Raw genomic sequence first — 27,969 nt, 5'->3', positions numbered from 1 at the left:
TTGTATGATATCCGGCAACTACAGTGCATGCATGTGGATTCCCTCTGCGCACGATTTTTCATGCCTGGAAATCAATGAGAACCTGAGAGCTAATCTGAGGGCTGGGATTGATCTTTTCTTGTTTACTCCTGCCTCATTTTCATTGCCTTTTCTTTTAATCTATCGCATTGTTGAGAGGGGGCTTGAGCCAGGTATGTTAAGGGGTTGGATAGATGGAAATAATTAAAAGTATGTTTGATATCATAACTCATGGAGATGTAGGGTCTATATAATTTTAATAATGAAAGAGGGGAGTATTCAGGCGGAAACAATCTTGGGAAACAATCTTGGGCTAATTAATACAGAATTAAGGCTGATACTAACACCCCAGAGAAACTGGACCTATATACAACACAACACAACGCACATATGAACAAAAGCACCTTTTTGGATCTCATCGCTGACTCGCTTCATATTCATAAAAAGGGAAAGAATAAGGGGAAAAGATACACCAGGGGAGGTCTACTGTAGGAACTTCTGCAAAGCACCGCCGATGTTCTTCAGATCCAGCAGGAACGTATCGTGTCCGAACATGGACACGTCCTCGCCGAGTTCCACGTGCTGAACGGTCTGGTTTCCACCGGCCCGCAGCGTCTGCGCGATCTCGCGCTGCTGCCAGGCCGGGAAAAGGATGTCGCTGGCCACGCCCATGACCAGGACGGGGTGGTTCTTCAGGGGCGCGAGGCCCGCAACGAGATCCTGCGGCGGAGCGTCCGAGTCCGCGGCCGCGCCGGTGACGGACTGGTTCATGGACGGCGTGGACGCCGTCACGGAGGGCTGCTCCTCGTAGGGCTTCTCGGGCAGGGTGAGGCTGCAGGCGATGTCGCTCTGGTTCAGGTCCTTGCCGCCCTGGGCGATCTTGGCCTCGTACTCGGCTCGGCGGGTCGTGGTCTCCTGCTGGTGGGCGCGGCCGAGGTCAAACAGGTCCATGGCCTTGGAGACGTAGAGGAGGCTGTTGGGGTCGTATTCCAGGCAGAACTTCTCGCCCGCGTGGTCGAGGTAGGTCTCGATGAGGAAATCGGCGCACAGGGCCGGCTGCTTGCTGGGGTCGGCGCGCTTGCGGCCGAACCGCATCTCCCACTCGGGTCCGCTGCGGTAGGTCACCGTGGCGATTTCGCGGGCCAGCTTCATGCCCGAGTGCGGCGGGATGGAGTCGTAGTAGAACCCGCGGGCCCATTTCGGGTCCATCATCAGCACCTGGCGCTGGGTGTGGCGCATGGCGATGCTGTAGGGGTGGCTGCGCGCGCAGCCGCTGATGCTGACGATCTTCTCGATGCGCTCGGGGAAGAGGACACCCGCCGCCAGACTCTGCATGCCACCCATGCTCGAGCCGACGGAGGCATACAGCTTCCGGATGCCCAGCGAGTCGAGCAGGCGGAACTGGGCGCGCACCATGTCGTCGATCGTCAGGATGGGGAATCGCGTGGCGTATCGCTTGCCGTCGGAGGGGTCAAACGACGACGGCCCCGTGCTTCCGTAGCATCCGCCGATCACGTTGGTGCAGATGACGAAGTACTTGTTCGTGTCGATGGGCTTGTCCGGGCCGATGAACTTCTCCCACCAGCCGGGCTTCGGATTCGCCTCGGTGCTGTGCGCATGGCTCGACGCCGACAGACCGGTGTGCAGGAGGATGGCATTGCTCTTGTCCGCGTTCAGCTGGCCCCAGGTTTCGTACGCGACGTCGAATTCCGGCAGCACGCCGCCCCAGTCCAGCAGCAACGGGTCCTGGCAGCGGTATTGTTCGTGGTGGCCGGTCGTGTAGGAGGGTTCGGGTCCGGATTCGAGCGACCGGGCAGAGAGGAGGGCGGACTTGGCTTCTTGGGCGTCAAGACAAGGGAAGGAGAGAGCGGGATTGGAGGAGTCTTTCGAGGAGGGAGTTTGCGCGGTGGCGGACTGAGAATTGCGGGCGGAGATGCTGGACAACGTCCTGCGGCCGGCGGAGGTCGGGAATCGATTCCTGCCGGCGAAGCTGCAGATACTCTCGTTTTGGCGGAATAGTCCCACGGCTCGCAGGCAGCGGGGAGCGGAGCGTGCTACACCCTGCATAGGGCCCATGACTGACAAGCTGATGGCAACCGAAAAATCAACTTCTGGTCAGTCAGGAAAATCAGAATGTTGGAGAGCGGAGAGTTGGTCTTCAGAAAAGAGTCACCGACGGATTGAAATGCCCGATTCCGCAGGCGGAGACCGGCGCCTGAGGCAGCATCCGCCGGGAAGCTCATGGCGTCATCTGCGCGGGCTGTGATTGGTGGATGGCCTACTATATCCCTTACTCTCAGCACTTCAAAGAGGGTGGTTTAATGCTCGGTAGCTGTCTGGTTGAGATCATCTACTTGGACGAATTGAATAAGATATCTATCTCTTCAACAAGTCTTCACGCCGAATGAGGTTGGCAGATCCAGCCGACATCGGACCTCAGAGTTGCGTTAGGGTGATCGGAGAGTCTACGGTGATGTTGATTCCCGCAACGTACATGCATCGACGGCTGCTCTCGCAGTTTGCATGAAAGACCATTCGTGTCCCATCCGGGGAAACGGTGGCACCCCCTGGGGACTCCAGGCCAAAATCGCCCTTCTTCAGCAAAGCCCTGGCAGCCCTCGTATACGGTCCCTTCAGCGACGTCGAGTGGGCATATTTGACGTCGTATTTCGGCGAGGTAAAGCAGTGGGAGGAGAAAAACAGATAGTAGACTCCGTCCTCTGTCCGAACAATATTCGGAGCCTCCACAAGTGGCCCGTCACTCTTTTCATTCATGAGGATTTGGACGGGGTCGCCAACGGACGTTACGCCGTCATCCTCCAGCTCCTGGAGCATGATCGGAACCGGCACCAATGGTTCGATGCCATTGTTGCAGTCGCCGCCATGTCCGATACTGTTGCCGTCAACCTTATAGACAACGTAAAGCTTCCCGTCCGCATCTCGAAACGGAGAAGGGTCAATGGCGCCGCCCTGGTCGCGTGGACAGGCGAGAGGTTCCTGACGGGGACTATACGGTCCCAGGGGGTCTTTGCTCTCGGAGACAGCGGCCCCAATGCAATGATGGCGTCTCCAATCTTTCAGCTCACCGGAGTAGTACAACACATATCTCCTGTCGTCCTACCAGTTGGGTCAATCGTCTGTACAACCTCGCTTAGCTGAGATGTTGCTTACCCGTTGAATGACGTCTGGAGCCCAGTGTTTGACGTTGGTTTCCCAGTCCGCGATCGTGGGCAGCGCATCGTACTCTTCGACGCGGGTCCAATTCTTGAAATTCGTGGAAGTGGCCACAGGGGCATGCGGAACCTGAGTGTCGTTGATCGCTGCGTTTGTTCCGTAAGCAAACCAGGTGCCGTTGGCATGGAGAAGACCCGGGTCGGGGAAATTGTTCACGGCGAGGATAGGGCGGTTTGACATGTCGCTATAGCTGGGGTCATCCGATTTCCGTCTCCTTATGAGCTCGACCGGGACGGTGATGACAATGACAACGATGGCCAGGGCCAGGAAGCTGAGAGCGAGTACCCATATGCGTTTTCGCTTCGTCCATGTCCTGGGGGATTTTTGGGCGGATGGCGGGTCCTGCTCGGAGTTCATATCGAGTCCACTTGCAGCATCATTGTTCTGAGACACTGAGGGGACCTTGACTTCCATCCTCTCTTAACGAAGATCGCAAGGACAGCATTGGTCGCAACCGGGACAGTTGAGACTTAAATAGCAGGGCAGTGTTAGCGTGCGACTGTCAGTGTCAGTATCCCAAAGTGCCGACGGAGTGGGCTGGATTAAAGCATAAGCATTATCGGTACTCCGCAAGCACGCAGGCCAGTCTAAAACGCGGGCTGTCAGGGAGCAGCGAGGCAGTGAGCGCCAATCTCGAGTGGATAACGGGGACTGCAGAAGATCACAGCAGCCCCACGGATGCACGGTCTGGAACAAATCATGTTTAGTACCAGTGGATTTCAGACAGATCCGGAGTTCGAGGTCTCCATCGATGCAATCTACAGTTCGTACAGCCGATGGAGTCTAGGATAAACGAGTGGCGTCATCCTACTCAGGAATTGTGACTTGACTCAGTCCAGATAGTCTTGCACAGATGAACGGACGGAAGTTCCATCCGGCCCTAGGAGGCTATTGATGGCAGAGACTGTGGTAGTATCCCGCGGGAGTCCACCCGCAGTCCAGCATCCATGGATGGCTTCTGGTGATGCTCAAGGGTTGCAACGACGGTGGAGAGGCAGATCAATGGGCCAACCAGCGACCGGCGAGATCCACGTGTTTCAGTGGCTGGCGATGCTCATGATTCACGATTCAGAACTCTGTACCTTGCGGAGTACGGCAGAAGTGTGCCTGTGCCTGTGCTTGGGCTTCCTGGGTTCCACGGACGAATTGACAGGGGGATTAATTAATGCGCGACAGCAAGCGACAAGAATGTGACGCGGCAGGTCAAATGAACGGACGGGGTCGGCATCAAGAAGACAGAAGAGTCCAGACTGCCGACCGGCCAGTTCTCGCCGGAAACGGCCATCGCCATGACTGAAGTCAACGAGATCCAGAATGGAGCCATCTTCAACGTGACGTTCGGCCATGTAGACTGTCCGAGTGGACTATCCTCTGGGCGCGATCCAGGGAATCAACATGAAGCTATCGCGCCACGATCCAACTCCGTGACGGAGTCGATCCTGGTCCCTTGCGGAGACTTTTGATTGGGATGGACACCGTTGCAGGCAACTTGTGATTTGAAGATTTCTCCGATAAAATCGTTTATAAAGTCTCCTCGGTCCTCCGTAACCGTGAACAGTCTAACACAGAACAGAGTTAACCTCCGTAGGGCCTGCAGCTGTCGTCATCGCCGCCCATCCGCGCGGACTGCAGACGCCACCAAAACTTGGCTCCACCGTCGTCGCAATTTCTCGCTTCCTCGTTCTTCGCGATCTCTGCCATCTGGTCGTTGGGTCAGCATCACGTCGTGGGTTGTGCCCGTCAACTGCATTCCCCGTCATCTTCTATCGCCGCCAGCGACTGCCGACTCGCATCCTGGTCAATTCCTTCGGCCTCCATTTTTTCTCTCTCTCTCTTTTTTTTTTTTTTTTTTTTTTTTTTTGAGTTCTCGTTCCCATCGTTGGAACTCCTTTCGGTGTCTGCATCGCAATCTGCCGTCCCGTGTCACCTCGGAATATTCCAAAGATTCTCTGAGCGGAGCAAATCTCCCGCCTTCACCAGCACCCCGTTGCCCTTCCCAGGCAGAGATGTTTGGATCGTAGCTGCTTCTGCGGTGGAACGGAACATCTCTTTTGCAAGGCAACCTTCAATTCCAACCAACGGTCGTGGTGAAGACGGATCGTCGGCGGAGCTTGCGGAGAAGCTCGTGGCTGTCCCTCGACCTGCGTGCCAGCCCTTTGCGACTGCGTGTCGATCAAATCCCTCTTGCCACCCTCCCCTTCGCCGTCTGGTCGCCCCCTTAGCAACCATGCTCACCTTCCGGAAAGCCTTCGTCGCGGCCGTCCTCTTGATCACCTTCATCGCCCTCCTCCGGTCGTCGCATTCCTCTACCTCCCCCGCGCCGTCTCCGATCCCCGTCTCCGCAGAGTCCGATCACGACGAGAGTTCTGCAGCGGCAGAACGCACCCCGTCCCAGAAGAAGGATCAGGTCCAACAACAGCCCCTCGAGCCGCCCCCCAGCGCTCCCTTACGCGACCGGTTGCGATATCAATTCCCCTACGATCTGGACGGCAAATTTCCCGCCTATATCTGGCAGACATGGAAATACACCCCGGGCTCGATATGGTTCACTCCGGAGCTGCGCGATCCCGAAGCCAGCTGGTCCGAGCTACACCCGGGTTTCGTGCACGAGGTCATCCCGGATGACACGCAGCGCCATCTGATCAAGCATCTGTACGGGTCGGTTCCGGACGTGTTCGAGGCGTACGACTCAATGCCGCTGCCCGTCCTCAAGGCCGACTTCTTCCGCTACCTGATCCTGCTGGCGCGCGGCGGCATCTACAGCGACATCGATACGACGGCCTTGAAGCCCGCTCACGAGTGGTTGCCGTCGAAGTTTGACCTGTCGACCGTCGGGTTCGTCGTCGGCATCGAAGCCGACCCCGATCGCCCCGACTGGCACGATTGGTACTCGCGCCGCATCCAGTTCTGTCAATGGACCATCCAGGCCAAACCGGGCCACCCGATTCTCCGCGATATCGTGGCGTACATTACCGAGGAGGCGTTGCGCATGAAGAAGGCGGGCATCCTCAAGACGGGCAAGATGGACAAGACCATCGTCGAGTTCACCGGACCCGCTGCCTGGACGGACGCCATCTTCCGGTACTTCAACAACCCAGACTATTTCAACATCGAGCCGGGGTTCGACCTCAATGTCACCTATGAGGATTTCACCTACCAGGAGGGGTACAAGAAGGTCGGCGACGTGGTGGTTCTGCCCATCACCAGCTTCAGTCCCGGCGTGCAGCAGATGGGCGCCCAGGATGTCGATGATCCGATGGCCTTTGTCAAGCATGACTTTGGAGGTGAGTTTTCATGATTTGGCGTCCAATTTATTCTTCAAATACTGACCCGTTTGTCTCGTCAGGAACATGGAAATCCGATCCTTCTCTATAAGCTTGATCGGAGGAGGGGCTCTCTTTATAACAGCGACTACTATTCCCACCCCTGCTCGACAGGACGGCTTGCCTCGGCCGAGCGGGGAAGAGAGATGTCAACCAGGCTCTCCTTTATCCTTTCCTCGGGCCTAAACCTTGTCGAGGGACTGTTTCGACTTCTCATCGTCCGACCGATTTCCACCCTGAATCCCCCCCCCCCCACGACATTTGGACGCCGTCCATGCACCCTTTCTCCCCATTCCTTTTACCTCTCTACGCAGCCCACATGAGACGATGAGCCATGTCCCATTCATGCCGCGCATGACTTCCCCCACATCTTCCTCCCAGCCCTATCCCCCCATCTACATCCAGAGGGGAACTGGAAAGGAATGGATTGAATTGCCCCCACCAAGCAGTCCTATTCATCCTGTCCATGTTTTGGAATATCTATCCCCTCCCTCCCTCCCTTTCTCCTTCTCCCTACGTTTCCCAATTTGTTCCTCGGAACCTCTTCGATGTCTATTAATTGATTATTCTTACGTGGAATCGGGATTTGGTGTAGATGTGTTTTTGTTGTATTGTATAGACTTTTTCCATATCTTTTCAGTTTAATTATATTTGACTATTTTTTCATGGTTGACTAACTTTTTCGCACTTTGATTTCGTCCGAACCTAGCGTAAAGCATTAAATGCATACAAGATCGGCTGTACAGTACATGAACGAAAAGCGTATAATAGCAGGAGTAATAGATAGAGGACGAACGAAATAGATAATACAAAGTAAGATGATCTCATAAATTCATGTAGATATACCCATTGTCACGGTAAGACGTTAAAAACACACGCTCATAAATCAGCGTTGGATCCGTCAGGTTGCCTCCAGCCATGCCAGCTGTAAGCGATGGAGCCGAGAAAACAAATTCACTTTTGGCGTCGTAACTTCATCGTCGAATGCGGTGCTAGGTGGCTCGTCAAAATCCCATTGTTGTTGCAGACCAAGAAGGCATCACGACTCCGTAGGTACTCCCAGAAATATCCACGCTGGCAAACTTGAAACAGACACGACAGACGGCAGATGGATTTTAAAGGTGGTAAGATCGGCGGCAAGGATTTTCAAGCACATTATATTTATATATCAAACAATCAGGTGAGCGAATTGGTGGGCAAAACAGGATGGACGGCCCTCTGGGCCTGGCGGAAATGTTGAATATCAGAGTGATTAGGCTGCCGTTCATAGACAGGCATGTATTGGGTGATTCTCGGTTCTTTAGACGATATCCAGCCGCCAATCACCGAGTCTGGAAGAAAAAAAAAAAAAGAGTAATATCCTGTGCGGCGTTCGCGGGCTTCTATTTGAAGGTCTAGCCCTCTGAACCGTCCGAGTGGCGGATAAGAAGTCATCGGATTGGGCTGCGGGAAGTGTCTGGTCCGGAACTTCTGTCATCAAAAGTCGCTAAACAAAGCTTCGTATTTTTTCCTCAAATCATCGGTGTAGACTCCCATGCCCTTGGAATCCGGGTCGGGATACTCCTCGAAGTTGCCTGTATCTGCCGGATGATCGACTCTCGGAATGATAGGCCCCTTGATTCGACGGTAGAACAGGTCATCCCAGTTGATGTCTTCGAAGAAAGGATGGGCTTTGACGCGAGCAGACCCGCCGGATATGTATCCGAGTCGTTCCGTCGGATTCGTCTTGCAGAGTAAGGAGATGATGTTTTGGGCGGCCGGCGACATGCCTTGAGGAAAGCGCAGTCGGCCTTCAACGATCTGCTCGTAGATGCGCATTGGATTCTGGTCCCAGAAAGGGGGTTGCCCAACCAGGAACTCATAAATCAAGATACCTAGGGCCCACCAATCCACCGCGAGCCCATGACCACTATTGTGAATAACCTCCGGGGCGAGATATTCCGGTGTTCCGCATAACGTGTACGTTTCGCGATCGCATACTTGTTTGGCAAAGCCGAAGTCGACCAGTTTGATATGTCCATCGGCGTCCAGGAGGATATTTTCGGGTTTCAAATCGCGGTAAACGACCCCTTCGGCATCGTGGAGGAACTCGATCGTCAGGGCGATTTCGGCCGCATAAAACTTGGAGGTGTTTTCGTTGAATCGTCGCGCTCGTCGTAGGTAACTAAATATTTCGCCTCCGGGGCAGTAATCAAGCTAGAGAGATGTAAGCATTGATAATATACCGAATTCGCTTTGGAACAGATACATACCAGCATATACAGGCTTTGGTCATCCGAGAACGTGGCTATTAGCGTCGTGATGAAGGGATGGCCGGAAACCGCCACGAGTGTTTTTCGTTCGTTGCGCACATGCTCAACCTGCTTCAATTTGATCACTAGACCCAACATTAGCCTTGCATGGCACGAACATCGATTGTCGAGTCACCCCTACCATCCGCCTTGCGTAGAATCTTGAGCGCGTAAACCTTGTCCCTCCGCTGCACTTCGTCCTTCATTCGGACCAGCCATACCCGAGCGAAAGTGCCTGTGATTGGCAACGTGGCATGTGAGCCCCCAGATGCATGGGCAGGCGAGTCATCGAAGCTTACCGGTCCCCAGAGTTTTCAGCAGAGCAAAGTCGTCCACCGTCAGGCTGCGGGTAGATATCCCGAGGTGCTTCTCCTCCGGCCGCTCGGTGATGACGAAAGGGCTCATCTGTCGCTGGTTGGGCGGTCGGACCGACGCCACCATCTGTTTTTCCCTCTCATGGAGATCGTCCGAAGGGATCGAGGAACCCTGGGCCTCGTTAGTAGAGGAAGGGTCGACCGTTCCTGTAGCCATCGGGATGGCCAGAGATCATGTCTCGGAGGACGGCGGGGAGGCAAGACAGCGAGGCGGGGAGGGGAGGATGGAAGAGAAAAAAAAGTAAAAAATAAAAAATATATAAGGGCGCGGGAGCAATTGGACGGGAGGTCGGAGAAGCAAGCTAAGGCTCAATCGTAGCGACGGGGTCGTGAATCGTCATGGAACGTCTAGATCAATCGATCGTACAGGGAACGGAGAGATCGAACAAGCAACCGGGACAGTCGAGCAGATAAGGGGCGAGGGGCAAAGCGCGGGGGAGAGGAAAAGGAAGGATTCGGCCTTGCCAGAAGTCGCTCCCTGCCGTCTCGGCCTCTGACGTTACCGCGTTGGCGGGGCAAACCCTCCCGGTTCCCATGGTTGACCATCATGGGATGAACTTATTCTGTTGCTATTTCCATCCGCTGCAGAAGTTGGTAATGCTATCCCATCTGGTGCCATCGTTGCATGCGCGTCCAATGATCGACATGGGCGCAGTTCCCAACTCAGTCACTCAAACGGTCCCTGGTCGGACAGGGATGCAGGAATCGCCAGTTGGATAGGCATTCTACCGTGCAGTTCGTGATCATGAGAGTTCCTGTTCGAAGGACCTGCGTCGCATCGAAGCCAAGGGGTACGAGGAGATCTCCGTTAATACGGGGACTTGCCCATTCCACCGGACCGATTCGGCGGGAAACGGTCATGCTAGTCAATAGTCCAGCTAAGTCTAGTCATATGGCTTGTCTGAATGGATAATTCGAAGACCCCTAGCATGGTCAAACGGAGTGAGTGAGCAGAACGAAGAGCGAGGGAGGTGCAGAAGGAGAAGATATATTTCGGCATCTCGCCGAGGAGTCAAACTACACAAATCAGGAGCAACTTGAAGAATCAGAAGGTGACAACTGGCACCACACAAAGACTCGTACAAGTAAGTATATATCGCTCGGTATTACTCCGCAGCAGGTAGTAGCAAGTAGTGGTCACCCAAACAATGAACCGAGGGCCAACAGGAGGATTGAGAAATTGACCGCCAATGTCCCGGCAAGTCAGACTTACCAATGCTTCCTTGCGTGCCATTGACGAGGCTCTACTGCGTACACTCTACGTGGGATTGAGATACGGGATGGGATCAACATTCCGACGCAAGTGACAAGATGGTTGGTTGGTGAGGGTGTTTCTACTTCGACAGGTACGACGGGGAGATCCAATGCTTGGGGAGACGGAACCGATGGCGAATGATAGCTGGATGTCGATCTCTCGTTAGATTGCAATTGTCTCCCCACAGATCTGCCATTCCTCCTGGGATATTCACGGGGACATCCGGTATAGGAGTTGTGTAGTTCCTACGGAGTAGAACTGAGGGTAGTACGGGGAGACTGGATAGTCCATCAATCACAATAATTATATTTGGAGAGACAGGAGATGGATGCAACCGATAGAACAGACAAAGCAAATAAAACCGATAGAATCGTAGAGAAGGAGAGCATATTCTGAGGAAGAGAAAGAAAGAACGAAAAGTGGCTCGCGCGGGCCACCGTAGCGCCGAAAGGGGCAAGGCGTGACATGTGCCCGAAGGCCCCCGTGCTTTTGGCTTTGCGTTGCTTTGCGTTGCGTTGCGTCGGGATTCTTATTATCGGCTTCATCGCTTCGTTTGTTTTCCTCTGCTTCTCCCTCGTCCGTCGTCGTCCTCCCGTCGATGCTGCCGCGGTCTGGTTGCATTGTTGCCCTGGACTGACAGTTCCCTCCCCGTCCCTGGCCCCAATTCCATCCCCCCCGGTCTAGGCGACTCTCCCTCCCTCGCCGACTCCCCGTCTACCTTCCCTCCTAATCAAAACCTCTTCACCTCTCCCCCCACCCACCCACTCCTGCTCCTCTCCTCCCCCCGATTCCTCACCTCTTCTCTCTCGCTCTCTCTCTCCCTCTCGCGAATTCACTCTCCTCCCACCCCCCTTCATCCTTCACTGTCTTTCTCTCTCCTTCCCTCTCTCTCCCCCCCTCCCCCCTCCCCCTTGTGTTCGGGACCTGAAATCGATCGGAAACAGCTCCGAGGGAGGATGCTGAGGGTATGAACTTACTGGGGCCCTGGCTTGCGGTTGCGCTCACGGCTAGCGCTCTTCCATCATTGGCATAGGTCTCGACGCCTTTCGCCAGGCACTCAACTCACTTCAACCTCCCTCTCCATTGAGGCATGATACGCTCTGCCAATTCCCCGGCCTAGAAAATTTTCTTTTCTTTTCTTTTCTTTCTTTTTCTGAGTATACGTCGGACTTGCTTATTCCCTTTTCTTTTCGCCCCTTATACATCGTTGCCCGTGGACTGTCGTTTTTACTTTTTCTTTTTCCTCGCTCCCCTTGTCCGTCTCCTTTCTCCACGATTTTCCACGATCTTCTTGCAACGTTCTGCACGCCCTCCCCACGACCGGTTTCGATACCCTTTAATTTTTGCACCAGTGTCAGCGCCCTTTTTCGCCCCAGACTAAAAACGCCCTGGTCATCGTCGTATCCTTGATCCGTTCCGGACGATAGAACGCCAATTCCCGGTCCGAAAAAAAGAAGAGGGGACAGTACAAACACCATGGCTGATCTGGGGGGCCAGCAGGGCCGGAACTACCGGCCCTACGGACATCCATCATCCTTTCAGCGGGATGCTGCTTTCTCTGAGATCTTCGGCGGGGCTCCGCCACCCGGTCGTTCCCAAACCATGACATCGCAGACTCCCATGTTCTCCCAGGATCGAGCTCACACAATGACTTCACACGTGCCACATCCTCAGATGCAGAGGGGCCCGCCGCCGCCGCAACGCCAGATGCAGAATGGATACGGAGCTCCTTCTTCGAACGGTTATTACCAGGCCTATCCCGGGTCCGCAGGCGCGCCTTCTCAGCCCCCTCCGCAAAGCGCTCCCCGACCCTATGCCGGACGCTTCGCCTATCCGCAGCCCCAACGGTTGGATTCACGCCCCGCCCCGGGCCCGCAGTATCCGGACGCGAAGGGATACGGTCGCCCGATGCCCCCGCCTGCCTTGAATTCCGACACCTATAGGTCACGATCAATGGCGAGAATGGGGGGACCGGCGAATTATCCCCCTCAGCCGAACAGCTTCAACCACACCTCCGCGACCGCGTTCCGCCAACAGCCGTACAACGCGGCCGCCCCGATGACCGCGCAAGGCCGAGTGGTACCGGAACGACATGGAAATGAGCGGGCGATGTCGATGACCTCCTACTCGGCGGATCGTGAACCCATGCACACTACCAGCACGGGGCGGGTTATTCCCAGCCGAAGGCAGCCGTCAGGCCCGAGCCAGCCTCCGGCTAAGCCCTACGAGGCGGAGCCGACGCATCCTCCGCCTGTCAATGGCAAGCCTCGACCGCCGAGCGACGGTTCGACGAACTCGCGGTCGATGTCGATGGCCTCCACCGTGGTCCCCGATCGGACCATGAGCATGCAAAGCCAGCTGACGCACAAGCCGAGCACCCAGGCGACCGTGACTGCGAGCAATTCGCGCCGCAGCAAGGTGCCTTTGGTCTACCCGGCTTTGCTCTCGCGGGTAGCCGACAACTTCCGGGAGAGAATCCCCCTGGCCGAGCGGCAGAAAAACGGGCTATCCTACCAGAATTCCTTCTCCGGCGCCGATGCCGTGGATTTGATCGGGTACATCATCAAGACCAACGATCGCAACCTGGCCCTCCTGCTCGGTCGCGCTCTGGACGCACAAAAGTTCTTTCACGATGTAACCTACGACCATCGTCTCCGAGATGCTCCTGGCGAGCTCTACCAGTTCAAGGAAACCATGGGAGAAGAGACGCCCGGCTTCGAGGTCAACGGAGTTTTTACTCTGCTCACCGAATGCTACTCGCCCACCTGCACTCGCGATAGCTTGTGTTACTCGATTGCTTGCCCCCGACGACTGGAACAACAGGCGCGCCTGAACCTGAAGCCGCAGCCGGGATTGCGATCATCTGCCTCGAAAGGAAGTTTGCACGGTGATGACGACGATAATGACAACCAGAAACTCTGGATTAATATGGTCCCCAAGGAAATATCTGATGGCATTGATGACCGGGAAAAGAAACGTCAAGAGATCATTTTTGAAATCATGTACACTGAACGTGACTTCGTCAAGGACTTGGAGTACCTGCGTGATTTCTGGATGAGGCCGTTGCGCGCGGCCGGCAGTACAAACACCTCTCCGATCCCGGAACACCGGCGGGAGAAATTCATTCGCACGGTGTTCGGCAACTGCTTGGAGGTGCTGAAAGTCAATGGCGGTCTCTGTGAGGCCCTCAATGCCAGACAGAAAGAAAACCATGTGGTGCAAACCGTCGGCGATATATTCCTGCAGCACGTGCCACGGTTCGATCCCTTCATCAAGTACGGCGCGAACCAGCTGTACGGAAAGTATGAATTCGAAAAGGAAAAGGCCTCCAATCCCGCCTTCGCAAAATTTGTCGAAGACACCGAACGTCTAAAGGAGTCCCGGAAATTGGAATTGAACGGATACCTCACCAAGCCGACAACCCGTTTAGCCCGATACCCGCTGCTTCTCGAACAGGTCAACAAGAACACGGCCGAGGACAACCCGGACAAGCAGGACATTCCTAATGCCATCAAACTGATCAAGGATTTCTTGTCGCGCGTCAACGCTGAAAGTGGAAGAGCCGAGAACCATTTCAACTTGGTGCAGTTGAATTCCGCGCTCAAGTTTGCCCCCGGGGACTATGTCGACCTAAAGTTGACCGAGGAGAACCGGCAGATGCTGACCAAGATGGCATTCAAGAAGACGACTTCCGACACCTCGGAGGTTACCGCCTATCTCTTTGACCATGCTGTCTTGCTGGTGAGAATCAAGGTCGTCAACAAGCGCGAGGAATACCGAGTGTACAGGAAGCCCATCCCGTTGGAACTTCTCGTGATTGCGCAGATGGACGAAGTCATCCCCAGGGCGGGAGTCTCTAAGCGTCCATCGTCTAGTTTACTCTCGAACAAGCCGACGCCGCCTCCGCCCACCACCAAGGACGGACTGCCAATTACCTTCCGGCATCTAGGAAAAGGTGGTTACGAGCAGACGCTATATGCCACGTCACCCACTCAAAGAAGAAAATTCATCGAGATGGTGGAAGAACAGCAGAGGAAACTCAGGGAGCGAAACAGCAACTTTTACAACAAGACTGTCCTTTGCGAGAATTTCTTCTCAGCTATCAATCGCGTCAACTGTCTTGTTCCTGTTGGTATGTTGTCACTAATATCCGAGTAATCTCCTTTCGATTTATACGAAGCGCAATTGCTCACACTCAATATAGATGGTGGCCGAAAGCTGGTCTATGGAACTGACAGCGGTATCTACCTTTCGGAGCGTTGGCCCAAGGATAAGTCGGCGAAGCCCCGACGGGTCCTCGACGTTAGTCAGGTCACTCAAATCGACACGCTCGAAGAGTATCAACTACTTTTGGTGCTGTCGAATAAGACCCTATCTTCATATCCTATGGAGGCACTGGAGATCAACGAGGGCCAAAACACAATGGCCAAGCGACCCAAGAAGATTCAGGGCCATGCAAACTTTTTCAAGGCCGGCATTGGGTTGGGGCGGCATTTAGTCTGCTCGGTCAAGACTTCGGCTCTCTCTACCACTATCAAGGTGTACGAGCCCATGGATAACCTGGCAAAGGGAAAGAAGAAGTCTGCCGTCAGCAAGATGTTCCAGAGCGGTCAGGATACGCTGAAGCCTTTCAAGGTTTGTACATGCTTGCTCATGCGATGACGAGTGTTTTTTTCTGACAGCACACTCTAGGAATATTACATTCCTGCGGAATCATCCTCGATCCATTTCCTTCGTTCAACATTGTGCGTTGGATGTGCTCGTGGATTCGAGGTTGTCAGTCTTGAGACTACGGAAACCCAGTCTCTTTTGGACCAAGCCGACACGTCGCTTGACTTTGTTGCCCGGAAGGAGAACGTGAAGCCCATTCACATCGAGCGAATGAACGGAGAGTTCCTTCTGAACTACAGTGACTTTTCGTTCTTTGTCAACCGAAATGGCTGGCGTGCCCGCCCGGATTGGAGGATCTCGTGGGAGGGTAACCCCAACGCGTTTGCCCTATCCTATCCTTACATCCTCGCATTTGAACCCAATTTTATAGAGATCCGGCACATTGAGACGAGTGAATTGATTCACATCATGACGGGGAAGAATATCCGCATGTTGCACTCGTCCACCAGAGAGGTATGTTGGAATCGAGAAGCTCCCCGGACCGATTGCGGGCTGTTGATAGCTAACTTGACATTAGATCCTCTACGCATATGAAGATGAATCAGGCGAAGACGTCGTAGCCAGCTTGGATTTCTGGAACAAGCCACAGCACTAGGCCAATGGTGATGGCAAATAGGGGTCAAATGGATACCAAGAGCAGCATGTGTTCTCTGATGTTTTGCTTTGTTGATCGCGTTTTAGACCGGAAAGGCAACCTCGGATTTTTCTTCTTTTTGACACAGTCGCTCTGCATTTGTCATCTCGAGCCTGTTCACACCATTTATTCCCCCCTTTTCTCCCTTCTCTTTTCCTCGTTTAATACCTGAATATGGTTGCTTTGATCTTTACTCGAGGTCACCCATCATATCATCGTTTGCTCATTTTCCCGCTGTGTACAATGAAGCGCAAATACCACATGTTTATTGTTTCTGTCATGGTTTCCTTCTCTTCCCTCCACTACCTCTTTCTATTGATCCCTTGACTCCCTCTTTTTCTTGTTTCTCTGTTCTCACTTGTCGTATAATTGTCATTCTGGTTGTCTGCGTCACAACCATTTGTATGTTTTTTTCTTGAAACTGCCCTGCATCTGACTGCATCTTACTTCATAATAACGCTGGGGGAGAGCTGGTGCTGAACCCATTTGTTATCTAAGGATTTGTTCCTCTACTCTTCACCTCGTCTTGCGTAGGTATATTTACATATAAGATAGACAGACTGGGTAGTTAGGATTTAATTTGGGGTTGTGCAAGGAGCAAGGCTTGACCCGAAACGTATAAAGCAGGTAAATGCATGCTAAGGGGGTGATCATATGCCGAGCTTAGCAGGTCAAATTACAACGCAGTATCTAATGATCCCTCTGTATTCTCAAGAAAAGAAAAGACAATCACATTCACATATACATATTCCATTGTTCCTATGTAGATATTTATTTATTTATTTAGGAACTGCCTTTCCACCGAACTACCATTCAAGATAACAAGATAGAATGAACAATAGAACACCAACAACCACACGACCAAACAGAAACAATAACAATAACACACACACACACAAAAAAAAAAGGAAAACCAGAAAAACAAACAAACCATAACAGACGAGGAAAAAAAGAGACAAAAGAGGGAATCTTGCTGCGTTGCTCGAGATTTGAAAGGTGACAGACAAGGTGGTCAAGTCATTGAGAAGAGAGGAATGGCCAAAGAGAGGATGACATAAATGGATAAGAATAAGGAGACAGGATCGAAGGAAAGTAAAAAAAGTAAAAGTAAAGATAGATAATCAAGGAAGGAGAATTGCCAATGACAAATTGTCAAACGATTAAAACAATGCTATCTTTGACCCCCTCGAGCATTCCACAACACGGGCATTGCGAAACAAGAGGAAAGGAAATAAATAATCTTCAGCCGAATTAAATGGAAGACATGGAAGAAGCCAAGAAGAAAAAAAAAAGAAGGCGAAGGAGAGAAAGAGAGCAAAGGGAAGCGGCAGCCAGAATTCCGATCCTCCGGTGTCATGACGGGGAAGAACAAGAGGAAAGAAGCGGCCAGTTTCATCGAAATCAAAGGGAAACGTTGTCATTGGAACTTCCCTCCCTTTCACATGAAAAGCTATTAACGTGAATAAACTGTCAATATTATCCCCATAAAACAATTACAACCGCCATGCCGCTAATTCCATTACGTTGACACCGACTGGGTGCCGCCGCGCAACAAGACAGGTTTCCTCTGGTAAAGAAATGATTAAGCATCCCCGTTGGCGCCTTCCGGCTGGCTCGACTCGCGCGCCATGCGAGCCTCGATCTCCCTCAGTTGGCTCTCGCGAGCCAACAGTTCCTGGCGTTTCTCGGCAATCTCACGCTGCACCTTGAGCTCAATCTCGCGAAGCTTCTCTTCCTCACGACGGAGCTGCTCCTCCTTCAGTCTGACGGATTGGTTTGCTAGGTCTTCGGGGTTCATTGATGAATCTTGGGTGCTACTGCTGAAGGGGGTTAGTGGGAGGTTGCAGGTGGCAAGGAGACCAAGGGGTTACGTACGAAGGAGCTCCGTCCACGCTCTTGCTAAGCTTCTCGGTACGGTAGTTCTCGTAGAGGAAGTCATGCGTGATTTCCTTCAGATCAGCCAGGTGGCTGTGGAGAAGAGCGCTGCGGATGGCCAAGAAATCCGAGTGCCGAGGGTTCTCAACGTCGACCACACCCCAGGGATATTGCCGGGCTCGTACTTTCCGACCGTCGATTTCCACAAAGTCTTCGGAGCCAACAATGGCAAAGGGCATCAGCCCACGTAGTTCGGCATTTTCCTCCACGGTGTCCTCGTCATCCTCCTCGATGTCGTAGGGGAAGTTGTAGACGGGGATACGGTAGTGCTCGATGTCCTCCATGATCAGCTTCTTCGACTCGGCCAATTCGGCGGGGGTGAGGGAGTCGGCCTTTCCGATGACGGGGATAACGTTGACACGGGGCGAGAGGCGCTTCATCAATTCGATGTCCAATTCACGCAGCCCGTGACCGGTCGGTGTGATGAAATACAGGAGAACGTGGACACGGTTGTCCCTGAAGCGGGGGTTTCGCTTGATTCGTGATTCTTCGGCAAGGATATCGTCGTACTGGCGCTCAAGGTATCCAACAATCTCACCGAAGCTGCAGGAAGATCGGTCAGTCTCAGGACGTCTGAAAAAGCTGGCGGGGCCACCTGCCTGGCTTCATTGTCAATCTGGTCACCGAAGCCCGGGGTATCAACGATGGTGAGGGAGATTCGAGTGCCTTCGTCGTCCAATTCCAGCTCTGAGGATCACCGCCACCCCGCGTTAGTCAAGTCTGGTACTGTATTGTGAAACCCATGCTTTTTTTGGGACCAACTTACCAACCGTGACCGGCTTAATGCGGACACCTTCCTCGATGTGAGCGTTGGCAGCGTCGTCGGCGTCCTTGCCCTCGAGGACCTGCTTTCCGCAAAGGGTGTTGACAAAGGTGGTACGTCCTGCCCGAAAAAGGGGAACCCGGTCAGTTCTCGTGCAGCAACCAGGGGAGCCCAAAGCCCAAAGATTCCAATACGTACCGGTTCCGCTGGCACCACAGACCATCAGACAGAACTGGATTCCCTTCTTGACATTTTTCTTGCGACGGAGCTTGATCTGGAGTATAAGATAGGATTTATCATGGTAAGAAACTGAGCCCCGATGGAAAGTAGAGATTTGCTCCCAATCGAACCGCTGGAGGAACCATTGGGAGTGGCGAAGAGTCGGAGGGGAAGTTTCTCATCTTGAGGTAGCCAGATAGAAAGGGGAAGCGAGGGACATACCGCGTTAAGGGCCGCCGACATGGTGGGCTAAAGAAAGGGGGGGAAGAGAAAACAACGAAGCGAGAATTGAAGTCGAGAAGGAAAAGGGTCGAGATAGCGAGCGACAGGCGGATCGAAGAACCTGGAGGGAGGGATTGAAGGAAGGGAATGAGGGAAGAGAGAGGTGAAGGAGAGATAGGAAGGATGGACGGAGGTGGACTGCTCTCTCCTGAGGTGCGTTAGAGGGCGAGCGAGTGAGCGTTAATCTGATCTGGCAGTTAGGGGGTAGGCACGTATTATTACACCTCCGGCTGCCGTATCGTTACCGACCAGGTATCGGTACCCGTGGATGTGTGGCCCTGGTACACCGCCGCAGGTACAGGTACAGGGACCTCCCGCCGTGGCACAGACGGTACCGTACCTGGGACGGTCACGCTGTAAATTACCTGTCCAATCCGGGGCATTGGATCCCTCAGGCCGCAATTCCTGTGCTTCCCAAAAAGGGACTCTGGCGATCGAGCGATTGACGATCGGAAGTGGACTATTGTCTGATATATCCGGACTGAGAATATTCGCTGGACCTGTCTCCCCTTCGTCTACATTGGGCAATACAAGAAGTGGCTACATGAAAGACTACGTAGTATTTACTGCTCGAAGCCCTCGGAGTAGCTGGGGTCTTTTCAGGGGTTGGGGGCAGCAATAGGCGTTTCCTCCGCGGCCGTGGGTCGCTGCGGGCCGCCGTAGCCCGTATTGGTTACCGCCGTACGGTACCGTCGGTTATGTAAGACATTATGGCCTGAGGCAGCACTTCCCGGGAAGTCACCTGGATGCTGGGGTGAATGGCGATCGACTGTGGTTTGATTGGAAGGGTGGTAGGGGTTTATCATGGGTAAACGGTCTGCGTGCATCATTCCTGAGCATACGCAGTAGGTAGGTACTGGAGTGGAGGGAGTATCCAATGCTCTGAGCTCTTCCTGTGAAACCAAATCACCTGACTACCCCCAACGGGCCTAGCGTCCTTGGCGCCACCTGAGCGGCTTCTTGTCGATCTCCGTTGACGCCTTGCTTTCTGGACCGCGGAAGACCAAGCTTCAACTGGACTGCATCTGCCTGGGCTCTTGTTCGGATGGCTCTCCGTTCACGCCGTCAGTATGAATACGCGCCAGGTTATTGATGAGTCGGTCGGGCCCTTCTCTCTCTCGGCCACTTTCAATAATGAAAATAGCTGCTTCTCGGTCGGCCTAGATACCGGGTTCTGCGGTAAGGCCTCTACTGCTGGTTCCATACGGCTGGCGGTCCGTGGTTGGCAATCACCAAGCTGAGAATAGACTGTCATCTGTAGTGTTTAATGCCGATCCATGTGAGCTCAAGGTGTCACGGGGTATGTATATGCCGTATACTGCTGCCCATGCAAGTAGACCGCGGTGCGCATTGCTGATCCGTCTGTCCTATGGCTCTAGATTTCAACGCTGGAATCGGCGTCGCAGTGATGCTGGGTCAGTCAAACTACCTGGCTATCGTCGGGGGAGGAAGACAGCCTAAGTTCCCGCAAAACAAGGTGTGTAGGTGATTTCATTTGCTCCCCAAGGCTGTCAACTGTGACTGACAGCCGCCCTGTATAGTTGGTGATCTGGGATGATGCGAAGCAGAAGGCCGTCATCACGCTAGAATTCCGCACCTCAGTCCTCGGCGTCCGCTTGTCGAAGTCGCGCATTGTCGTCGCTCTGCTGAATAGCATTCACATCTTCGCCTTTTCGAACCCGCCCAAGAAACTGTCGGTGTTCGAGACAACGGATAACCCCATGGGACTGGCCTGTTTAGGACAGAAGTTGTTGGCTTTCCCGGGGCGCTCTCCCGGACAGGTACAAATCGTGGAATTGGAGACGGGGAACGTGAGCATTATTCCTGCGCATAGTTCCCCCCTTCGAGCGATGGCATTGAGTCCCGATGGGGAGATATTGGCGACGGCAAGCGAAATGGTAAGCTATCCCTGGTGTTCTGTTTCTGACCTCGGCTCTAGAACGTTGACTGAATGATTTGCAGGGAACCCTGGTCAGGGTGTTCTCGACCAGTAATTGCACGAAGATGGCTGAACTTCGACGTGGAGTTGACCAGGCGGTCATCTTCTCGCTCGCCATCTCGCCGTCAAATAACATGCTGGCGGTTACATCTGACAAGTCCACTTTACACGTCTTCGACCTGCCTCACCCACGGAATCCTTCCAATCGTCCTCAGAGCACATCCCCACCGCCCGAAGAAGGAACCAACCTAAAATGGGGCATACTGGGGAAGATTCCTTTGCTGCCTCGAGTATTCTCTGATATCTACTCATTCGCAAATGCTCCTTTTGAGATTGGCGATGAAGGAGCCCCGGGCTCGCTATATGTTCCACCTCTTGGGACATCGTTTGGTCGACCCTTGAAAGGCGTTATAGGCTGGGCCGATGACCGAACGATCCTCGTGCTTGGCTCGGGCCGCGACGGGCGTTGGGAGAAATTCGCGCTGCACGAAGCCGACGATGGAAAACGCATTTGTGTAAGAGAAGGATGGAAAAGATATCTAGGGGGAGGCTGAAGAGATAACTCGCCGATGGTTCCTGACGATGAATTATGATTTCTAGAGTGCTATCTAGTTGCTCTTTCCATCTTGATTAGCGATGATGGTTCTTGTCCCGGGTCACTTGCTTGTGCCCAGCGAGGTTGATTGGTGACGTCGCGGCGTGGGGTCTGGCAGAAATGCTGTGCTCGTCTTCGACCAGACGCAGAGGTCAAGTCCCAGAAGCATTCAACTTGACGGCTGATGCTTCTCGGCTGTTGGTGACCGTCGCGGATTGTCCTTTCTTGAGGGACTAAAGTTTTGTTCTTTAACGATCGATAGATGCCAAGGTTATATAAACTTAGCAATAATTAATAATTGACCATTTTCATAACCCTTATCGACGTCGATCATGTCTGTCTCGAGTCCTCCGTGGTTCCGGTGACCGAGATCCCACTGGCGTCCTGTCTCTGTAGGCCCTCTCTCTTCGTGACGGCGATCGTGTCCTATGCGACCGCTCTTCTCTCGACGGCGACCGGTAGTCACGCCGACTCTTTTCTCTCGAACGCGAGCGATCGTCGTCATGTCGGCGGCGATGGTGTCGGTGATGGCGGTGATGGCGACGAGATCGGTCGCGGCTGGAGTCTCGTTTTCGCGACGATTTCCCAGCATTTTCCCTCTCTAGCGCGCGTGCAACCTCCTCCTTCTTTTCTTCGATCAAGAACTCCTTCATGGGGTCCTCTTCGTCGTGGGTTCGGATCAGCTCCTCCAGTTCTTTCTCCTCCTTAAGCAAAGGTCGTTGTCGCGGCTCATCATCTTCACTGCCTCTTCTCTTGCGGCGCCTCCGTCGCTCATCATCTGAGTCGCCCCCGCGGTCATTCTTCTTCTCCTCATCACCCATTAGTCTCGCGACGTTGTCTCCTTCCTCCTCGTCGTCCCGCCGCTTGTATCTGGTATGGTCGACACGCAGCATCCGACCCATGACCGTCGCACCACCCATGTTGTCCACAGCTAAGTCTGTGCTCCGCTGATCTTCGTATTTCAGCCAGGCGAATCCACGACTCTTGCCGGTTTCTTTGTCGCGCGCAAGGTTCACGTGCACGGGCTCGCCGTATTGCGAAAAGATGGTTACGATGTCACCCTCGGACAGGTCGAAGGGAAGGCCGCCGATGTAGATGTAGGCCGTATCTCGGTAATCAGCGTGCCATGAAGCTTCTGGAGGGCTGGATTCGTAGATTGAAAGTCAGTAAGCTGTTTCTTCCTTCCTTCCTTTCTTCTTTGTCGCCTGTGACAGAGACGACGGGACGAAGGCGACTCACATGGCATTTTCCAGCTCGCGTTTGTTGAGCGCCTGGATCTGACGGATTGTATTCATGGCGACGGTGTGGTCAGCCTGTGACAAACCAGAAGATCAATTACTAGACGCCGGCGCAGTTCCCCAGGACGAGAGGTGGAAGAGGAGCAGGTCGGGACGGGCGGGAGAGGACTAAGCTGCAAAAAGCTGCTCCGCGGGAGGTCCCACCCGCAAGTCACTTAACTCAACTCTACGGTGATTGTTTACGGGGAGACCGACCTTCCCCTCTACACCCTGTCCCTTTCATTCGACCTCCGCAAACAAACGACGACAAGACCCCCCTTACTTCTCCTCGAAACACCGGCTGCTTTGTCGGAACCTTCCTTTGCTGGGAGGGGAAGTTTAAGTGTGCGATCTGGTCCCCGTCTATCGGCCATCGATATCCCCTGACCCTGTCCGCCCGATAACCACGATAGTCGGAACCGAAGAACAAAACCAAATAAATTCCGAAAAAAATTTGAGAAAGAGAGATTTACGTGATTAACGCGTCATATCGGTCGGAGCGTGAATTTCAATCCTCTGGTAGGCACTTGGAATGGTTTGCGCCGGCTGAGAAGTCGAATTTGGAGACAGACAATGGCTACGTCGAGTCAATTTCACGGGGGGAACAACAGTCGGCCGTCGAGCAAAGATGGACCCAAGAAGAATATCTGGTCGTCGATGCTGGACAGCGTCGCGAATGGAAAGCGCTTGCCTGAGAAGAACCTCCTGATTCTCGGTTCGTCACCTCGTCCCTCACCCCGAATTTTGGGCAACTTGTCGGAGTCGATGCGCTCCTTTTCGGGGGTCTGGCGTAGCTAACGGTGTCTATCTGGAGCATAGGAGGTACGCCGGAGAGCCAGAGAGAATTTCTAGAGACCTTTGCGGCCGATACGTCGGATCCCAGCCCGTCAAACGAGAAACGGAAGGGAAAAGTCCCACCTGTCGCCAACCAGTTCGCGTTGGGATACACATACCAGGATGTACTGGACGCTGACCAGGAAGGTGAGCATAGCCGGCGCTCTCTTTTAACCATAGGAACTGGGTGGAGCTAATCGTCTCGACCAGATACGTTGGCACGCGTGTCTGCATATCTGCTTTCCGAACCTTCGCTGTCCTTCGCGCCCCTCCTTAAACCTCTCCTGACTCCCAACTCGGTCCCGGAAACACTGGTAGTGGTACTTCTCGATTGGTCGGAACCATGGACTTGGATCCGGCAGCTGAGGGAATGGGTTCGTCTCCTCCGACACGTGCTCATTTCTCTCGACGACGAGACAAAGATCGTGATGGAGGAAACCATGGCGGAATGGAGAGACCGAAAAAGGGGGATGGACGCCAACTCGGCGGGAACGCAGGGTCTGACCAGCTCTGGTGGGCCGGTGACGATACCCTTAGGTCCAGGCGAATGGGACGAGGGACTAGGGATCCCCATGTGTGTGGTTTGCCAGGGGGTACGTGAACTTTGCCGTCCGGGTTGGAGAACTTGACTATTAACGCTGCTGGCTTCGCATCACTATAGGCGGATAAGATCGAAAAACTGGAAAAAGACCACGGCTGGCACGAGGAAGAGTTTGACTTTATCCTTCAGTTCCTGCGAACCATTCTTCTCAAACGTGAGTGCCTATTTCTTGATCCGTCCCGATGTCTTGCGAATGGCGCTCTAATCATTGACAGATGGCGCGTCTCTTATCTACACGACACCATTCCTTGCCAACTCCCTTCAGAGTCTCCTCCATTCGTCCCTTGGGATACACTCGCTCCTGAAGAGACAATCACTCAAACACAATGTGATCGACCGGGATAAGATCCTGGTGCCATCGAACTGGGACTCATGGGGAAAGATCCGGATCATCCGAGATGGATTCGACATGGAGGGAGTATCCACCGCATGGTCGATCGAGATCCAGGAACCGCCGGAGCCACTAACCCACGGACCAGTCGAGGAGGAGGAGCCCAAGGACGACACATCCGCTGCAATGGAGGACGGGACCAGCGCCGTGGCCATCTTCGAGCACACGATCAACGATCCCAAGCGCGACACGTCCCTGGCGCTCGCCAACCAACAAAGCAAGAAGAAGATCGAGGTCGAGACCACTGACATGCAGACCTTCTTCGGCAAGCAACAAGAACTCCTCGAGCAACTCAAGATCGAGGACGAGAAGGACCGCGCCGTCAACAAAATGCCTCCGCAGCTGGAGATGTCACCGCTGGAGGACAACGGCCGTGTCAACGAGCACATCGGCCCCGTGCAGTTCAACATGGGTGGAATCCAGGTCGACGCCGATGATATGTTACGAAAACTCAAGGTCCGTATCCATGCCAACAGACAAAAGTCTTCTTCCTCCTCCTAACCCCCCATGCCCTCAAACATGAAACATTAACGATCCTTTCTTTTTTTCATTACCTCCAGGAGAGAGAAGCCAGTCGCACTCAAGGCCAAAGGAAGGAAACAGTTTCATCGCCCCCAGCTCCCGGTAACGAAAAAGCTCACAACCAAGCCCTGGCCAACTTCTTCGCCGGCCTGGTCAAGAAACCATCCCAAAGTCCGCGAGGTAGTCCATCGGCGTAGTAGGAGTCCAGGAGCGATGGTGAGGAGGATAAGTGTGGAGTGTGCATGTGTGTGTGGTGTGGACTTCTTTTTATCCAACTTTCATTTCAATTTTTTTCTTTTCTTTTTGGATTGTAACTTTACGTTTTATTTTTTATGCCCCTACCTTGCGCACAGTACATATTTGAAATACTGGCTTGGCGAGACGCTCTTTTTGTTTTTGATACCAGAATGGATTTTAGGCTGGAGCAGGAGTCGAGAAAAGAGGGATAGCATATTTGAATCGAATCGATTTCTTCTAGGATAGGACATCGGGTCTGTTCTTTGCTGTTGCATCTGATGGATCATTTAATAGAACTTTTCGTATTTCTACGATCATCTCAAATTGGTAGATAGATATCTCACACCACCAAACAAAAACAATTTCAACTCTATAGTACACATTGATTTCCCTCTATCCCCAACCCCAACATCCTACCTAAAAAGAAAGATCACCAATTCTCCCACACCGCATCAGGCAACACCTTCCTCATAATCGCCCAGTGCTGCAACGCCCCCTGATCCTGCCACTTGTGCAGCCTCCCGGTCTCCTTGGCGCGGAGGACCGCGCGACCGCCCTCGCGGACAGACATGAACGCTGACGGGTCGACCTCGTGCTTCGGCATCAGGTAGGTCTCGCGGAACTTGCTGCGCAGGTAGTCGCCGGGCACGGGGTCGCGGAAGGTCAAGGGCGCAGGGGACTTCTTGCAGAAGATGACCATGTTGGTGAAGTCGGCGGTTTCGGAGTTGCCGACTTCTTCGCGGAAGATGCGGCACGAGGGGAAGACGGCTTCGATGGTGCGCACGGTCAGCGCGGCGGGGTATTCGGAGACATCGCCGGCGTAGTTCTGTGGTTGTTAGTTGGGGAGGAGATGGTGGTGGGAGGGAGAGGGAGAGGGGAACATACGATGGCAATAACGCCGTCGTCTTTCAGGAGGGCGTTCAGACCCTGCAGGAACTCGATGGTGAAGAGGTCGACGGGCTCCGCACCGCCGGTGAAGACGTCGTGCACGATGTAGTCGTACTGGGCGGGCGAGGATTCCTGGGCACGACGCACGAAGACCGTGGCGTCTTCGATGGCGGCGATGTGGTTGGTCGGAAGGTCGAAGTACTCCAGGGCGAACTTGTGTACGATGGGGTCGATTTCCACGACGGTGGTTTCGATGCCGTGCGTGATGAGCGCGGCAGGGGTGGTGCCAACGCCGAGACCACTGGTATCAATTAGCGAGAGGTCTAGAGTTAATTCGCTTTATGGTTCGAGCGACTGGGATACAAAGGACGAGAGCGCATACATAACCAGAGCTTTGCTGTCTGCGTCAACGCGGGGCACGCCGCTGTCGGGTTCCACAAGTCGAACGGCCTCCAGCATCGTGAAGACGGCGTAGATGGGGTCCTTGACGGCGGGCTTGTAGTTGCGGTAGACCTTGGTCCACTGGCCGCCGAGAAGGCTGTGATCGCATCGCATCACGCGGAAGCCGTCTTCCAGGTTGTCCAGGACGGAGATGTATCCGGTGGAGGAGTCCTGACGGGCGACAAGGCCGAAGCCTTCAGTCCGGATAGCCGAGTCCATGGCCGTGGTGGTGCGGCCCATGGGCAGATGCACGTTCGAGGTGAACGAGAAGAGGATAGACGGGATGGCCAGGACCAGCAGCTTGGAGGGCACGACGGCGGAATACAAGCCTGCAATGAGAAGTTGCAGACCAGTCCGGGAGAGAAAGAACGTCACTCCCAGGGTGGCGGAGGTGAATGCCTTGGCCAGGTGCTCGCCGGCGGAGTAAACGACATATGAGGCCAGCAGAGGACCATGTTCCGCAACCAGTTCACCATGACGGTCAAGGTTCAGACCGGATTGCATCAATTTCCCGGCGCAGGCCACGGAGAGCAGCAGGAACGGATAGAAAGCAATGGCCGTGGTAACAATAGGTCCCGTGGGGTTGCCGAGCTGGGAGCTCTGCTGGAACAGCAAGTACTGGATGGTGGGAATCCAGGCGGCCATAACGGGCAGCAAGTAAACGGCGCGGCGAGCCGACAGCTGCTGGATACGGTCCTTCAAGAACCAACCGGCTGCGGCAACAATGGCGACTCCATAGCCGTGGAAGATGTGAGACGGAGCCGAGCCGTAGACAGGAGCCAAGTTCAACAAGAACACATATGAAGAAAAGGCCGTAAGAGCCAGCAAAGCGGCGGCGGACGACAACTGCTTCTGGTTGCGCCGCTGCAGCATATCTGCAAAAGCCATGGCGTCACGATGTGAAGCTACCACAGGTGTGATGGAAGCTCTCTTTCTGGCTGATAGAAGGTGGTCAATATAGAGCAATCATCGCAAGCATCGGGACTATTATTTTTTAATATGTGTTTGATAGGGAGAGGGATATGACAGGGTCGAGGGAAATTGTTTGAACTAAACTAGATTGACATTAGTAGGACTCACCAGAAGACCCAGTGGGCAAAGGAGTGAAACCGCCCGTTTCACCGTCTGCTGCCAATGAGAACGACCAGAGGAATGCAGGATGAAGTGGATAAGTTTGGATAATTCATTTAATTCATTCTTAGTCACGGGAACGCGGGATCACGCCCCATTCTGCCGTGCCTCTCC

At 53.8% G+C, this 27,969-nt stretch overlaps 11 protein-coding genes across 11 annotated transcripts; 4 read left to right on the top strand and 7 right to left on the bottom strand.

The window, feature by feature from the left end:
- Positions 1 to 301: 301 nt before the first annotated feature.
- Positions 302 to 2,185, bottom strand: P170DRAFT_439568 (homoserine O-acetyltransferase family protein). The gene has a single exon (XM_024849869.1). The coding sequence runs from the start codon at positions 2,092 to 2,094 to the stop codon at positions 502 to 504; it is 1,593 nt and encodes a 530-aa protein (XP_024701167.1). The 5' UTR covers positions 2,095 to 2,185; the 3' UTR covers positions 302 to 501.
- A 269-nt stretch (positions 2,186 to 2,454) lies between these two features.
- P170DRAFT_365541 (glycoside hydrolase family 43 protein) lies at positions 2,455 to 3,609 on the bottom strand (the record flags this gene model as incomplete). The annotated part of the gene is made up of 2 exons (XM_024844710.1): positions 2,455 to 3,135; positions 3,190 to 3,609. 2 exons carry the CDS (start codon positions 3,607 to 3,609, stop codon positions 2,455 to 2,457), a joined length of 1,101 nt encoding a protein of 366 aa, XP_024701166.1.
- A 1,513-nt stretch (positions 3,610 to 5,122) lies between these two features.
- On the top strand, positions 5,123 to 6,822 carry P170DRAFT_439566 (glycosyltransferase family 32 protein). Its single transcript, XM_024849868.1, has 2 exons — positions 5,123 to 6,536; positions 6,599 to 6,822. Exons 1-2 carry the CDS (start codon positions 5,480 to 5,482, stop codon positions 6,625 to 6,627), a joined length of 1,086 nt encoding a protein of 361 aa, XP_024701165.1. The 5' UTR covers positions 5,123 to 5,479; the 3' UTR covers positions 6,628 to 6,822.
- Positions 6,823 to 8,051: 1,229 nt separating this feature from the next.
- Positions 8,052 to 9,397, bottom strand: P170DRAFT_364187 (cAMP-dependent protein kinase; the record flags this gene model as incomplete). The annotated part of the gene is made up of 4 exons (XM_024844633.1): positions 8,052 to 8,771; positions 8,828 to 8,952; positions 9,009 to 9,101; positions 9,166 to 9,397. The coding sequence occupies 4 exons, from the start codon at positions 9,395 to 9,397 to the stop codon at positions 8,052 to 8,054; spliced, it is 1,170 nt and encodes a 389-aa protein (XP_024701164.1).
- A 2,574-nt stretch (positions 9,398 to 11,971) lies between these two features.
- rom2 (putative Rho guanyl nucleotide exchange factor (Rom2)) lies at positions 11,972 to 15,761 on the top strand (the record flags this gene model as incomplete). The annotated part of the gene is made up of 4 exons (XM_024844719.1): positions 11,972 to 14,627; positions 14,700 to 15,130; positions 15,188 to 15,619; positions 15,684 to 15,761. 4 exons carry the CDS (start codon positions 11,972 to 11,974, stop codon positions 15,759 to 15,761), a joined length of 3,597 nt encoding a protein of 1,198 aa, XP_024701163.1.
- A 773-nt stretch (positions 15,762 to 16,534) lies between these two features.
- Positions 16,535 to 16,847, bottom strand: P170DRAFT_253793 (uncharacterized protein). The gene has a single exon (XM_024843038.1). It carries the CDS (start codon positions 16,732 to 16,734, stop codon positions 16,576 to 16,578), a length of 159 nt encoding a protein of 52 aa, XP_024701162.1. The 5' UTR covers positions 16,735 to 16,847; the 3' UTR covers positions 16,535 to 16,575.
- Positions 16,848 to 17,382: 535 nt separating this feature from the next.
- aspA (putative septin AspA) lies at positions 17,383 to 18,960 on the bottom strand (the record flags this gene model as incomplete). Its single annotated transcript, XM_024851044.1, has 6 exons — positions 17,383 to 17,617; positions 17,676 to 18,278; positions 18,335 to 18,422; positions 18,502 to 18,618; positions 18,697 to 18,772; positions 18,940 to 18,960. The coding sequence occupies 6 exons, from the start codon at positions 18,958 to 18,960 to the stop codon at positions 17,383 to 17,385; spliced, it is 1,140 nt and encodes a 379-aa protein (XP_024701161.1).
- Positions 18,961 to 20,069: 1,109 nt separating this feature from the next.
- P170DRAFT_390094 (phosphatidylinositol-3,5-bisphosphate binding protein HSV2) lies at positions 20,070 to 21,836 on the top strand (the record flags this gene model as incomplete). Its single annotated transcript, XM_024845892.1, has 5 exons — positions 20,070 to 20,178; positions 20,261 to 20,299; positions 20,379 to 20,476; positions 20,541 to 20,897; positions 20,962 to 21,836. 5 exons carry the CDS (start codon positions 20,070 to 20,072, stop codon positions 21,490 to 21,492), a joined length of 1,134 nt encoding a protein of 377 aa, XP_024701160.1. The 3' UTR covers positions 21,493 to 21,836.
- On the bottom strand, positions 21,487 to 22,922 carry P170DRAFT_390092 (uncharacterized protein). The gene is made up of 2 exons (XM_024845891.1): positions 22,773 to 22,922; positions 21,487 to 22,676 (listed from the first exon to the last, which is right to left on the bottom strand). The coding sequence occupies exons 1-2, from the start codon at positions 22,826 to 22,828 to the stop codon at positions 21,851 to 21,853; spliced, it is 882 nt and encodes a 293-aa protein (XP_024701159.1). The 5' UTR covers positions 22,829 to 22,922; the 3' UTR covers positions 21,487 to 21,850.
- Positions 22,923 to 23,009: 87 nt separating this feature from the next.
- On the top strand, positions 23,010 to 25,632 carry P170DRAFT_439557 (dynein family protein). The gene is made up of 6 exons (XM_024849867.1): positions 23,010 to 23,525; positions 23,630 to 23,791; positions 23,855 to 24,237; positions 24,306 to 24,399; positions 24,461 to 25,092; positions 25,197 to 25,632. The coding sequence occupies exons 1-6, from the start codon at positions 23,384 to 23,386 to the stop codon at positions 25,353 to 25,355; spliced, it is 1,572 nt and encodes a 523-aa protein (XP_024701158.1). The 5' UTR covers positions 23,010 to 23,383; the 3' UTR covers positions 25,356 to 25,632.
- A 131-nt stretch (positions 25,633 to 25,763) lies between these two features.
- P170DRAFT_414459 (spermidine synthase) lies at positions 25,764 to 27,846 on the bottom strand. The gene is made up of 3 exons (XM_024847018.1): positions 26,666 to 27,846; positions 26,281 to 26,584; positions 25,764 to 26,221 (listed from the first exon to the last, which is right to left on the bottom strand). The coding sequence occupies exons 1-3, from the start codon at positions 27,610 to 27,612 to the stop codon at positions 25,826 to 25,828; spliced, it is 1,647 nt and encodes a 548-aa protein (XP_024701157.1). The 5' UTR covers positions 27,613 to 27,846; the 3' UTR covers positions 25,764 to 25,825.
- Positions 27,847 to 27,969: the final 123 nt, after the last annotated feature.

The sequence above is a fragment of the Aspergillus steynii genome (assembly GCF_002849105.1).
Source record: "Aspergillus steynii IBT 23096 chromosome Unknown P170scaffold_7, whole genome shotgun sequence".
Lineage (NCBI taxonomy): Eukaryota > Fungi > Ascomycota > Eurotiomycetes > Eurotiales > Aspergillaceae > Aspergillus > Aspergillus steynii.
This window is presented reverse-complemented; position numbering and strand designations above follow the sequence as displayed.